Below are 15,094 nucleotides of genomic sequence, written 5' to 3'. Positions count from 1 at the left end.
ATATAGCGCCTTTATCCAAGGCACTTTACAGTACGTAGATTGTAGACGTTCACCCATTCACACACACATTCATACGCCGATGACAGAGGAAACCATGCAAGGCACGGTATAGGCACCAACCAGCACATCGGGAGCAATTAGGGGTTCAGAATCTTGCTCAAGGACACTTCGACACTAACTCTGGGGGAGCCCGGGTTTGAACTGGCAACCTTGCGGTTACCAAACGGCCACTCTACCCCTGAGCTACCGCCACCCTAGTACCATGTTGAGGAGGAATCGTTAATTGAGTGCACAAGCAGGCCTCCAGCGTTCATCCATCAAGGATGAACACACACACGCACGCACGCACGCACGCACGCAAGCACGCACACACAGAATCCGGAATAATTACAACACAACTAGCAGGCCTCCCCTGCTCATAAATAAGCCTGCTAATTGAGCTGTCACGGCTAATTGCTGCAGGGGGTAGCTGTGTGTATTTTGGATGAGAGAAAGAGAAAGAACGATATATGTCGTGTCCGAATTCAGTGAATGATTCACTACTCCCTACTCCCTATATAGGGAGCCAGATGTGCTGCTGATTATATTGTGGACTATTGTGAGGAGGGAGGGGGGGGGAGATCATTAGGTCATTGATGTCGCACAATTAAAACGTCCCAGATCAGCATTACCGTTGGAGTGATGAATAAACTGTGGCGATCGGCCAAAATAATAATAATTAACATTTCATTCCCCATACACACATACGGTGACTGACAGTCACGTTACTAGTTGCGTGGCGCTGGTTGGTCACGCCACGGAAGCCCAGCCCATATCAGACATGGAGCTGTCACTTTGAACAGAGCCGCGTGAGGAGTGTGAAGGCTGTGTGTGTGCAGACGGGTGGTGTGTGAAGATGGTGTGAGGTGAAGACGGGTGTTACTCTTTTGGAGCAGCAGCTAAGTCCGCGGCTCATGCCCGTTTCAAGTAAGAAACACATCGGAGGATCGCCTGACGTTTCATCCAGTGCCGAGCCAGCGTTGTTCTGAACGCCAATTTTCAATTCAATTTTATTATAGTGTCAAATCACAACAAGTTGTCTCGAGACACTTTATACAACCAACAACGCCGTTCACAGTATCTCGAGCGACAGGTCGCTGTATAGTGTGTCTCGTCGACGTCTTTTGAAGAGGAGAGCATCCGAGACAGCGTTGCCTATGGTGGAGATCGAGGAGCTGAACTATATCTACTGAGGGTTGCTGTGGTGAGCTACAAAGAGCTAGCAGAGGGGGTAACACCCTTACACTCTAATGCTGAGACATGGACCCTCACAGCAGCACAACAGGAAAAGGGGCCCTATAGCTCTCAACGCTGGAAGGACCAATTGTGGATTTCAGGAGACAGAGGAGCGAGCACGCGCCAATCTACATCGATGCAGTTGGAGTGGATTGTGTCAGTGAGTTCATGTTCCTTGGCACACACATCGATGTGTGGGCCACTCACACCACTCATGTAGTGAAAAAGGCACAACAACGCCTGTACTGCTTACGTATCCCGTACCCTGAGGTCCTTCTATAATTGCACCATCGAGAGCATAACGGGTGGAACCATCGTGTGGTATATGGGAGCTGCACTGGTCGTCAGCAGAAGAGAGTCGTGAGAACAGCCTAGTTGGGGGGTGAGCTTCCCTCCCTCCAGGGAATATACGAAAGCTGATGCGTGGCCAAGGGCTGAACAGATTATTGAAGATGTGCACCATCCCAGCCAACAGCTTGTTTGAGCCATCGAAGCGGCCACGACCAGGCAATCGGTTTTTTAGCCTTGCCGGCCGCACACAAAGACTATGGAACACATTCTTTTTTTTTCCGCCATTAAACTCATGAAACTCATTGAAAACGTAAATGCCCGGACAGGTCATAATTATGTCTGTGCCTACTGTATATGATGCCATTATGCACATTTTGCACCTGAGAATTTAGTTTTTGCACCTGAGAATTTAGTTTTTTAGTTTTTTTAACATAGATTGCTTGACACTATATGTAGCAGCTGTTGTGTGGGCTTTTAACGCACAATGAATTCCACACGCCTTTTCCTTGCAATTGGTATAGCTGACGATACAATTGAACCTTGAACCTTGGCTGGAATCTATACACAATGTTTCGAAATGGCACTAGGTGTCACATGGACGGACCACATCAGAAATGTGGTCCTCTTCTACGGGGACCTACAGTGGCGTTCCACTCCTTTCTGCCGGTCTGACACCTAGAGGTTTCTATAGGTACCGAGGGACCTCTGGAAGGCACACCTCTGATGGGTGTGGCTGAGAATCTGGGGGTGTGTCTGTGGGTGTGTCTAACATAGATACCCATAGGTACCCAAGGATGTCATTTTGAGATCGAGGAAGAAACGTAAAGAATCCCACTGTACCACGGGTCACAGATAAGGACAGAGAGAGAAGGATGGCTGGGTCAGGCACCCAGTGGTAAGCAAACTAGCACTGTGGAAGCCAACCCCGGGCAAAGTCAGGGAAGGCGAGAAGCACACCACACTGTAGACCACCACCCCATGGTGCTAGATATGAGGGTGTGGAGGGCAGAGCAATTCAGGAGACCCCAGCTGGTGTTGTTGGCTAGACTCTATACTCTCGCATCACATTGTTTTCTTTCACACATATTTTGGAAATGTAAAACACGTGTTTCCCAAGCCTTTAGGAAAATGTAAGTTATTAGTAGTTATTCGCAGAGCCTATAAAGGAAGGCCCCTATGAATTGAATTGAATTGAATTGAATTGAATTGAATTGAATTGAATTGAATTGAATTGAATTGAATTGAATTGAAACGAAACGAAACGAAACGAAACAAATCGACAAAGCAAAGAGGGAGGCAGTAGCATACTAGTGTGCATTGAGCAGCTCTTGGCTGGAGTGAGGGGGGGGGGGTTAGAGGCCTGTGTGATATTGACTCAGAGCTGACAGGGGCCACTTAGCGAGGAGACTGGGGCTCTGGCTGAGTGCTGTCAGGGCTCTGCTTACTGTCCATTCTCTCTCTCTCTCTCTCTCTCTCTCTCTCTCTCTCTCTCTCTCTCTCTCTCTCTCTCTCTCTCTCTCTCTCTCTCTCTCTCTCTCTCTCTCTGTGACACTGCAAACAATTGGGATATCACAGCCTGCAGACATGCTTTTGTACACATAGAGAGAGGCGTGCGCACGCACGCACGCACGCACGCACGCACGCACGCACGCACGCACGCACGCACGCACGCACGCACGCACGCAAAGAGGCATGAAGAGAGGCAGATAGTGACAAATTCCCTGTGGAGGAAGTGAGGGAGCGTATAGAGTCCAACCACCCCACAAGGCAGAGCTTAGTGTGACTAGAGACACCACGTGTCAATAGGCAGAGCTCCTTCAGTACTTCTGTTATCTACCTCTGCTCAGTCAGTCAGTCAGTCAGTCAGTGCACAGACAGGCCAGCAAGCCAGCCAGTCTGTCTGTCTGTCTGTTCAGTGTGACAGTTTATGTCTACTTAACGTCCTTTGTTTGTTTTATTGTTTTAATTTCTGCTTTGATATAACAGCAAATCTTGATGAAGTACTGTACATACATCTCTTGTTACTGTGTGGATATTTACTGCTGATATTGAGCAGAAAAAAGAGCTGAATTTCACTCTGGCCCTCATTCATCAATATTCTGCTGTGTTGAACCATCAAGAAAAATCTGAAATGCTGTGCTTGCACTTATCTAATACATTAACCCATTCTGACCTGAGATCAGATTCATACGAGGTTTCCGCCGGACACACACTGGTCTGATGAACCCATTCTGACCTGAGATCAGATTCTAAAAATGTCAGTCGCTCTTCGATTTTTCAAAAAATAGCAGACCTACAAGCTCGTATCGCGCCACTCGGTGGCGCGATAATTATGAGCTTGTAGATCTGCTATTTTTCAATAGCTAAAGCATAACATGATGCTAACACCAAAATGGGTGCCCGTTCAGAATGGGTTAAACATATAACACTTTCTCTTTGAAAGTCTCAGTGTTGTGCCTAATGTGCAGCTATCATGTTTTTCAATTCCATAATTAATAATGCTCTTTGTAATTTTGTTTTTATTAATGTGTTTATTATTGCACTCTTTACTCAATGCCCCTGGAGGGGGCTTCAACCTTCGAAGAAGAGAAGGGAAGTGCATATATTTTCTCTACTGCGTTATTAACAGCCTATGTGAATAGATTTTAGATGTCTGCAATGAGGTCCGCAATGTCGGCCAATGTATGATTCATGGGGCTCGAAGGGGCCTTGAAAAGTGTCAAAGTCTTAACCCATTCTGAACGGGAACCCATTTTGGTGTTAGCATCATGTTATGCTTTAGCTATTGAAAAATAGCAGATCTACAAGCTCATATCGCGCCACCGAGTGGCGCGCTACGAGCTTGTAGGTCTGCTATTTTTGAAAAATCGAAGAACGACTGACATTTTTAGAATCTGATCTCAGGTCAGAATGGGTTAATCAGACCAGTGTGTGTCCAGTGGAAACCTCGTATGAATCTGATCTCAGATCAGAATGGGTTAAAGCCCTTGAGAACTTTTACCTCCTGTGTGTCTCAGGTGTCTTAGTGCCGCAATATGAAACAGATCTCAAAGAAAAGACCAACACTGACTCCAACAAATTTCCCATGATTCCTCAGTGAATTCAAAGCAGTCAGACGTCCCTGTTCTATGGGATGAGGGGGTCAGATCTCCATCAAGGGCAGTTACTTACTGTAAGTGAGGTAGGGACTGACAGAACGGTTTACAGTATGAGAGCTAAAATGAAGACTATATGAATGAGAGAGAGAGAGAGAGAGAGAGAGAGAGAGAGAGATAGAGAGATGAGTTACCAAGAGCAGCAGCCACGTTAACAGGTCAACACAGCGGGAGGTAATAACTGCGGGGTGTTTCGTTCACTGCAGGTGTTAATGTCTGTCAGCGAGGCGAGGCGTAATGAAACAATTAACATCATTCTACCTAACCAATCAACACCTGACACAACCTTCTACACAGAGAAATACCTCCATTCTATTGTATAATTAATTGATGTCTCTGAATTATGCACTGCTCCATGTGTGAGGCTGCTAATTGTGGTGCTGGTGGGATGTTGGGGAAATTATATCCGTTGGAGGAAGCAGAGGTTTTTTTTAAATAGCTTTTCAACGCACGCAGTGCAGTGCTTCCCATCAAAGTACTAAGATCTGGCCAGTCTTTATATGCGGATGATTGTATTTTATTTTTATCAGATCTTGCTAGATCGATTCCATCTCTCTTAGAACTGATTAGTCTGTACGGTGGCTTCTCTGGGTTTAAGGTGAATAAAAATAAGTCATATATTATGTTTCTGAATGAACAGGAGAGAAGAAATCCAAAAGTACCCCATCCGTTTGCAAATGCTGTAGATGGCTTTGTTTATCTGGGGGTTAAAATTACGCCAACGATAAAACAACTCAGCTCAACTAATTATGAGCCTATGCTAACTAAGGTGTCGGAAGATATCACTAGATGGTCATCTTTACCTCTCTCCATAATAGGACGAATAAATACAATTAAAATGAATGTACTTCCAAAATTCCTATATCTGTTCCAGTCAATTCCATTGGCTCCACCACTTCATTTTTTCAATAGAATAAAAAAGCTTTTTACAAATTTTATTTGGAATAATAGAAAGCCCAGGCTTAGACTCTCTCTTTTATATTTGCCATACGATAGAGGAGGTCTACAGTTCCCAAATTTGCAGTGGTACTATTGGGCGGCTCAACTACGCGCTTCAATGTTTTGGTTTACTGGAAATGTTAAGCCATCCTGGGTCCAAATAGAACTCCTATCCGCAAGAGATCTATCTCTGGATTCCTTGCTATACTCAGCTCCAGTTAAAATCCTAAGGAAAAGTGTGTCTAACCCTTTTGTCATTAATACTATAAATATATGGTTTGAAATCCATAAATTCATGGGAAACACCCCAGAGCTGTCCTGCTTTGCACCGATTTGGGGAAATGAACATTTTATTCCAGCTAGAAGGGATCTGGGATTTAAATTATGGTTCAATAAAGGCTTAAAGAAAGTGGTGGATCTATACGAGAATGGCAATCTAATGTCTTTTGAGGGGCTGAGGAGGAGATACGACGTACCGCAAAACCACTTCTTTAAATACTTGCAAATCAGAAACTTTATTATTACATGTGTCAAAAATACAAAACAACCTCCTTTAACAGTGCTTGAGAGGTTTTCCAAACAGGATTGTTTAGGAAAGGGGTTGGTCTCACAAATGTATGGTATACTAGAAGGGTTTCATAAAGATGACTCGGAGAAAATAAGACAAAAATGGACACAGGACCTTCAAGAGGAAATCTCAGAAATTGATTGGGGTTTAATATGTTCCAAGGCACAAACACAAACTATCAATACTAGATTAAGACTAATTCAGTATAATTGGATAATGAGAATTTACATGACTCCAGAGAAAGTAAATAAATTTGATCCAAACATTCCTGATTTATGTTATAAATGTGGGGAACATAAAGGTACACTGTTCCACTGCTTATGGGAATGTGAGGAGATTAAAACATTCTGGAGGTCTGTGGTCCATTATGTCTCTCAGATTACGTCAGGTCCAGTTCCTCTTTGTCCTAAATTATGTATACTCAGTATTTATCCATTAAATTGCACACTAAATAGTAATGAAAAAATAATGACCGACCTTTGCCTGTTACAGGCCAGACGCTCAATTGCGCTATGTTGGAAGAATGTCAATGCCCCTACGATCGGCTTTTGGCTGAGGAACTTAACAACCAGTTTGGCACATGAAAAACTAACATATGTAATTAGGAAGAAACCTGCGGTATTCTATAAGATATGGGAGAAGTTTTTGGACTTCATTAAGCGAGGTGATATTGAAGAGGCTTTGGATGTATAGTGGTTAATTGGAGTAGTCAGCTGTGGGGTGGGGGTAGGGAACTGTGTATTTGTTTGTTTAACTGTATGTAATGTTTTATTTTCGTTTTATTTTTATTTTTGTCATTATTTTTGTTCTGTATTTATTGTCAAATCATTTTGTTATAAGTTTTTGTTTGTATTTGTGCTGCCATGGGGATGTGGGGGGGAAATATATGTAAATTGTTCTGAAAATACTTCTTTGTACGAAAATGTAAGAAAATCAATAAACATATGTTTAAAAAAAAAAAAAAAAAAAAAAAAAAGATGTGGCCAGTCAGTCCACACCAATGCAACTCCTTTCAACTCACTGCAACATGCAACGACTTGCAACCATCGGAGTTGCATTGGGCGTGGACTGGCCTTAAACGTGTTTTGTTGCGAGGAGTTGCGACTAGTTGTATTGGTGTGGTCTGGGCCTTTAAGTTTCATACATCTTGGTTATATGTATCACAGATTGTGACGTCCACGCATAACTCTCGCTACATCGATAACAAAAAGTGAGTGGCGATCATTGAGATTATCATCTCATTGTCAATGGGAATTTGTGTAAGACGAAAATCTACACAATAGCTTAACCCATTCTGACCTGAGATCAGATTAAAAAAATGTCTATTACATCCTGACAGTTTCATTATTAACCCATTCTGACCTGAGATCAGATTCTAAAAGTGTCTTCGATTTTTCAAAAATAGCAGACCTACAAGCTCGTATCGCGCCACTCGGTGGCGCGATATGAGCTTGTAGATCTGCTATTTTTCAATAGCTAAAGCATAACATGATGCTGACACCAAAATGGGTGCCCGGTCAGAATGGGTTAATATAGGAGAGGCTAGCGCCCCTCAAAAAAGATCACACTCGGTGTGAAGAGGGCCGCATTTAATTCATATTGACCCACATGAAGTTACACAAAGACGTCATTTGCAATTGACTTGGCCTGAACACAATTTGTCATAAACAGTCCATAGACTTATAGGTCACAAACACGTCACGGGTGGAACAGACAAAGCCAGACAGACGTCGGGAGGGGTTAGTGGTGCCCCACAAATAAATCACACTTGTGTGAAGTGAAGTGAGCAGTGCATTTTATCATGACGATGATGCCTGATTCATTAACCATTTATGTGCAGACACACTTGAGCTGCAACAGCATTTTATCAAAAACATATTAGTTTAGTGTTTCAGTTTTTTGTGTCATTTGAATCCTATCAACCCACTTAAATCAATATAACTGCCTCAGAGACCGTCAAATTGGTTTTACGATCTTATCATGAATTTATTATTCCCACTATTCTATTCACGCTTTCTGCACAGCCGAACAGAACGGCACCAAATTGTAGAAAATAACAGATAAGCATGCTGTTCTTCCCATAGACTGTAAAAAATATGGACAAAGCGTTCCCCGGGTCTAACATGGACGTAAAATGAAGCCTGTTATTCCTGCACTGTAAAGGCCTATTCATAGTCTGGATTTTCGGTGGTGAGGTGACCACCGCTCCGGTGGTGAGCTGACCACCGGAGCTGAAATAACGTTATTTCAGCTCCGGTGGTCAGCTCACCACCGGAGCGGTGGTCACCTCACCGAAACTCCAGACTATGAATAGGCCTTTAGTCGCCATCTTTCTAGATCCGTTTGGGCCCAGCTGGCCATTGGCTGGCTCAGTTTTGGCCCAGCTGGCCATTGGCTGGCCCAGACAACGAGGCGGGACTTCCCCCCTTCTTCTCCGTTGGTTTTTATTTTGACTCGAGTGGGAGGGGAATCCCGATCATAGACTGTAACGGTATAGCCACGCCCCTCAGAACATACGCGACTTTATGGTCATTTTTTTAATTTAATGGGACCATCATTTTCCAAAAAGAATATTATGACATTAGAAATGAGACTTTAAACTAGTGACTGGAAGCAGAAAGTATTCATGACCATGTTTATTAAGGTAATACAGTCTAGGTGAAGTTGGGCCCAAATACATGGACTTCTATGGGGCTATGGGTTTTTCTGGGTCGAATGACAGCGCCACAACAGGCCATTATATGAACTACGATTTCCTTAGTGGCTTCACAAAATATCTGTCTGACTGCCCCCCTGGTTCTTCCTTAATAAATTCATCATTTATATTCGATAGGAAGTAAAAAGGTGAGAGTCTTACCTGGAATGGACCGCTGGGGCTGATGTTGAACAAGGCTTTATTCCAGGTGGGGCCTTGGTGGCCAGCCATGTTCCAGACCACAGAGTCTACAGACGCAATGCTTTTCACTCTGAGAAGCACGTTCAGGGTGCCTAGACACACACACACACACACACACACACACACACACACACACACACACACACACACACACACACACACACACACACACACAATGACTAATTGACTATGACAGTAGACTGAGCCTCTTTATCCAATCTTTTTTTTTTTATGTTCATTAATTATTCTCATACTGAGAAAGGGAGGAAGAGTTTGTGTTAAATGTAGATGTTCTAGTCTTTGATATGAAATCTGGTTAGATTAGGAAAATATGTATTTAAATATGACAGCGACATGTAGCCTGAAAAGTCCTCATCTCTCAGATTCAAATACTTTCTTTCTCCCTCTCTCTCTCTCTCTCTCTCTCTCTCTCTCTGATGTGAGAATGAATCATTCATCATCTTAACAACCCTTACCCAGGGTCTTATTGGAACGTTAACCAACCACTATCGTATCTTAAAACAAATACAGACACAGGCGACTGTGCGTGTGTGCGTGCGTGCGTGTGTGCGTGCGTGCGTGCGTGCGTGCGTGTAAACATCCTTGTTTCTCTTTCAAATAATAGCCTGCAGAACATCAATAGATGATCCGCTATAATCAGTACACACACTACACAGCCCTGAATAATAACATGATATCATCATTCTGACCTGAGATCAGATTCATACGAGGTTTCCGCCGGACACACACTGGTCTGATGAACCCATTCTGACCATTCTGATACTATGATATACTATATACAGGGAACCGTCACATTCAGCTATCCAGCTTTCATCAGTATGACCTGTCATGATACACCCTGCTTTTGCATAGTGCGGGACACTGTAATGACACTGTGATAGTGTGTATATGTTGTTTCTGCTTGCAGGTTCATGTATAGTTACTTGTATACTAATTGTTCATTGTTGGTGGTGTTTTTGTGCTGTTGTTCTTCTTCTCCCTCTTACGACTTAGCTTTGTTTGCTTCCCTTGCTGTATACAGTTTGTTCTCTTACTTTGTATCTGGCCTTTAAATTCTGTCCAGTTCAGTTTAATAAATGTCTATATATCTACCTGTGAAATGTCTATTTATTCCAAATAAAATTATTTCCTCTCATTAAAACATTCTATACCCTGGAGAAGAGAAAATATATGTGCGTGTGCAGAGCTAATTTCTTTACGTTGAATATTTTATTCACCTAATGTAGTCTGGATAGCAGCACCACTCTTTGCTTTATTATGAGTTCAAAGAAAGCTCCTCTGCTCTCTTCTCCTCGTCAAAGTTGGGTTCTGTGTGATTGTATGTATGATGTATGATTCTCTTAATAGAAATGAGATGTATCTGTATCATTGAGCTGTAGAATGAACCAGCTGTGTGTGTTTCATTTTAATGAACTCGGTTGTTCAGCTGTAGCTCCTGTTTTGTCTTGTAAAGCGATGATTAAGGAAGGTCACCAGATGGGGACTTCATATTTCAGTACAAATAATGTGTGGTGCTGAGTATTGTTGTGTACTGTGTGCAGTGTGTACTGTAGGTGTGCCCATAACTATTGCTCACAGTGAAATATAAAATAATTATTATACAGCCTATACTTCACATAGTACTGTAAATCCATAGTACAAGACAATAACATCAAAATCAGTACTATTAGACACCCTATGCTGAAGGTGAGGAGGACGCACTGAAACTATACAGGTCTGAGAATGCCCATAATATGGACCCTTTTTTATTGACGTTTTCGGGCCGGGTAGAGCAAGTAATAATGTGTGGTAAGGGTAAGGTCAGGCGGGGCCTCGGGCCAGCCCAGTTAGGGCCCATGAGGAAGGGCTGGGCCTTAATTTCCTGGCCTGCTGAGAGCTCTAGTTATCGGTGGTTTCCGGGCGCGGCTGCACTAATAACTTTGGGGCAGGCCCGTCTAGAGTTTGAATGAACAGGTATCAGTCAAAAGGGATCTATACAAACTGTATGGGCATAACAGGGATTGCTTAACTGCAACAAGCTGCTTTACTTTACCTAACCCTATCAACAGTTTCCGTGCCGGGAATGGATTACTCCAGGTTAATGTCGCTGCCAACCCCGCTAATACCGCCTTTTTGTTTTATGTGTTTAATCCGCCGTAATGTAATAAATAAAAAGAAAATCCGTCTTCGCCGCGGAGAAAGAGAGTAGATGCATTTGTTTTGATGACGAAACCGGAAATCGTCACATGCTGTGGGCTGCTAGGGCTTCTGGGAAATTGAGGCCAATGCAAACGAATGGGGTTCAACGCCTCATGGAGGAGGGTCCTGTGCTGCGTCTTCCGGGTGTACCAAGATGGCGGGTGGTGCGATCGTTCATAACAAACGGGGGAAGCTTTTTTCGCTCGATTTTCGCGGATTAAAAGCCAAAATAATTCAGCGTATGCTCTAAAGGTAATACAACAATCTCTGCAGTGAAGGGGGGTTGATTAAAATGCGGGTTAAGCGTGTAAAACAGTCAAACTGTTAAGTCAAGTCCTCTCTCTCTCTCCCTCTCTCTCTCTCTCTCTCTCTCTCTGGCAGAGAAAATGGGACGTTGATAAGTCCTGTATTGATGGCTCTGAACAAATGCAGAGAATGTCACTGTGAGAGTGTCAGAGTCACAGAGGACACACACAGGGGACAGCTCTATCAGAGCCTTGTCTCTGACCACCACAAGTGAAGGGAACACGGCGGCAATACGCATGCAAGCACGCCCAGTATCTCCCAAAGGTCTCTCAACTCTCAGTACGAATGCTATGCTACACTTTCACCAAAGCTCATTTGGGAAATATAGGCCTACTTAAACTCTGAAAGAGATAGTGGCCGTTGTTGACACGTTTTGTTTGGCAGTCGGAGTATGTTCAACACCACAGCAATAATCTCTCTCTCTCTCTCTCTCTCTCTCTCTCAGTTATAGAACCCTCTCTTCTCTCTCATTTAATTCTGTACAGTATCCCTCATGTTTCTGTACCTCTGTCTCCCTCCCTCATTGTTTTCATCCTGCACTTAATTTCACTCCTGAGATGACTCTCCATTGTTTCCATCTCATCCTTTTATTCTCTCTCTCTCTCTCTCTCTCTCTCTCTCTCTCTCTCTCTCTCTCTCTCTCTCTCTCTCTCTCTCTCTCTCTCTCTCTCTCTCTCTCTCTCTCTCTCATCTGCTCGGTATTCTTCATTAAGAGTCATGCAGTGTGTCTCTGGAAGAAGTGCTAGAGTGCCTCTGCCAGGTTCAGGCAATTAAGAGAAGAGCAGATTGGAACAGACACCAGAACAACAGTGTAAATTGAGTGAGCTGGGGTTTAGCGTGAGCCAGTTGTGAATGATAATGACCACCTGGAACAGGACCACGTCTCGCCTGACCACCAAGCCTTGTTCCCTTGCTATAAGACACGTCTGCAAAAATAGTATAAGCACAATAATCGTATAAATAATTGAAGGACTGGTATATACACAAACCAACTGAGGAATCAGCATCCAAATGATTATATCGTAAAGTATTCGGACGACGCGGTAATCCTTAGCTTATTGAAAAAATCCTCTAACATCGACTTATATAAACAAGAGATAGCAGGGGCCGTAAGGTGGTGTGAGGAGCAAATTAAACCTTATTTTAAATGTTACAAAAACGAAGGAGATCATCTTCGATCCAAGGTCTGTGGGGGATCACAGCCCAATCCTCATCCACGAGGAGGAGTGTGGAACAGGTGACCTCATATAAGTACTTGGGTATTTATTTTGATTGTCAGTTAAACTGGGCCAACCAAGTTGACTCCGTCTGTTCCCGAATTAACCAGCGCGTGCACTTTCTGAGAAGGCTCAGGGTCCATGGCGTGGCAACAAACATCATGCTACGGGGCAAACATAGAATCCGTTATCCGTTACGGCATCACCACATGGTTTGGTATAACCTGTCCGTCAAACTCAAATCCCAACTTCAAAACCTAGTCAAGAGGGCTGGGAAAATCATAGCCATGATGCAGTCCCCATGTTCTCTTCACGAGATATTATTTGAGAGTACTAGATATATAAGATATAAATTATCTTTTGTTCCACTTGTCAATCAAAGCACTCAATAACATAACTAACTACTGGGAGAGTGCAATACCTGCAATACTTCAATACCTTGATATATTTGCACAGTGTGGGAAGGATACTTTTTTGTACTATGAACTGTATTTTGTTGTACTATGAACTGTGTGTGTATTTATGTATGTAATGTATGACGCTGTCTCTTGGTGCCCAAGACAAATGTCTCCTCGGAGACAATAAAGGATAATTTAATTTAATTGAATTGACTGTCTGCACGTCTTAGGCAATGACGCTGTTGAGTATACACATCCAGGTATGTAGCGTTACACCACATTTGTTTGGCTATCGAATTCAGATTATTCAGTTAGAGTTAGAGAGAGAGAGAGAGAGAGATTGCCCCACACTATTTTCTTGGTAACTGTTGTGTAAAAGCAGTACAATTGTTGAAATTGTGCTGTCACCCTGCACAGCATAACCACAAGGTAGCCCCGCCTCTAGTGTCTTATTGCTTAAAGAGATAACATCCAATATTTGAATATGAACGTTACATTATTAATACAAATTACACTTTAACACGATATTGTGCACTAGGCTATAACACGAAATAATGTGCACACTGTCCCAGAAAAATACATTAAAAAAAGGAATTATAGAAGAGAGGAATTCTGAGGATACAGAATTTTATAAGAGAGGAATTCTTGAGGATCCAGAATAGGATGGGAATGCTGTAGAGTGCATAGCTGAAATTTTGCGGTAGTAGCGGTATTTCCGCCAAAATACCGCTATACTCCCGCAAGGAAATGACGTTGATGCTTTACAAATCTGTATTTGAGTGAGTGTTGCGATTGGTCAAAAAAAAGATTGTATCCGGGGGAAATACATCTGACGGGAAACACAGCTGACCCTGATGAAGGCCCATGCAGGCCGAAATGCGTCGGTCGTTTTTTTTTAACCCTTGTTAACCCGTTGTTTTTAATCATCATGAAAAAAATGATTTTTCTATACTTCTACTGCACAGAGCTGCCTTGGACCCTCTTTTAAGTTCGCCACCTTCTTACCTATACTCCTTCCACATTAATTTCGACTCACTCTAGGTACAGTATTGAACTTTTAAAGAACTCGTGTAGCTGTATGATGTGAAACCCTCTCCAAAAGAGCACCTGTCTGCAATTTGTCTACATATTAAGGACCCAACAAAGCGCTTCTTCTTTTATTTTTTCTTGGTATACATCTGACGGATGTTCCGGACCAACATTTCCATCCTATGCACTCTCTGCCTTATAGTGTGACCAGGCTTTTCTCTTCACAGGTGAGTATAAGGCTGGGACCGAGGATAGGGAAATAAAAAAGACGGATAGAACACACGCAGAAATGACACAGCCTTTCCTGCCCACTATCTCCTTAGACACAGGAGGTGAAAATAAGAGCACATGTCTGCAGTAGAGCCTTTAATGTTTTAAATCAATACTGTTACGTGCGTGCATGTGTGTGTATGTGCGTGCGTGCGTGCGTGCGTGCGTGTGTAGACATGCAGTGTACTTTCAGATGTATACTGTGGATAAAGTTGTCTGTTATATAAACTCTATGATGAACAGCCCTTCAAATGAACCCACTGTACGTATTTCACCAGTGTCGTAAATCACACCCACCCCCTTCATCCACCTTTATGCGCACGCACACACACACACACACGCACGCACGCACGCACGCACGCACGCACGCACGCACGCACGCACGCACGCACGCACGCACGCACGCACGCACACACACACACACACACACACACACACAGGAAAATGCAGGTACGTGCACGCCCTGGGAGAACCAACAAACACTGTTTGTGTCCTTTATCTCTTACAAACACAATCACACCAAGCCATAGTTCTGTGTGATGAGCTCTGCA

The 15,094-nt window shown here is 43.2% G+C and overlaps 1 protein-coding gene across 1 annotated transcript in view; it reads right to left on the bottom strand.

Annotated features, from left to right (window-relative positions):
- LOC310855263 (MAM domain-containing glycosylphosphatidylinositol anchor protein 1-like) overlaps positions 1–15,094 on the bottom strand; it is a gene marked incomplete at its 5' end in the record, with an annotated part of 242,772 nt that overhangs the window by 15,359 nt on the left and 212,319 nt on the right. Inside the window, one exon of the mRNA XM_083760203.1 lies at positions 9,086–9,216. Coding sequence (XP_083616329.1) covers positions 9,086–9,216 — 131 coding nt within the window. The remainder of the gene's footprint in view (positions 1–9,085; positions 9,217–15,094) is intronic.

Source organism: Protomyctophum parallelum, assembly GCF_964188405.1.
Source record: "Protomyctophum parallelum genome assembly, chromosome: 2".
NCBI classification, from domain to species: Eukaryota; Metazoa; Chordata; class Actinopteri; order Myctophiformes; family Myctophidae; genus Protomyctophum; species Protomyctophum parallelum.
The sequence above is the reverse complement of the archived record's forward strand: the minus strand, read 5'-3'. Positions and strand labels throughout refer to the sequence as shown.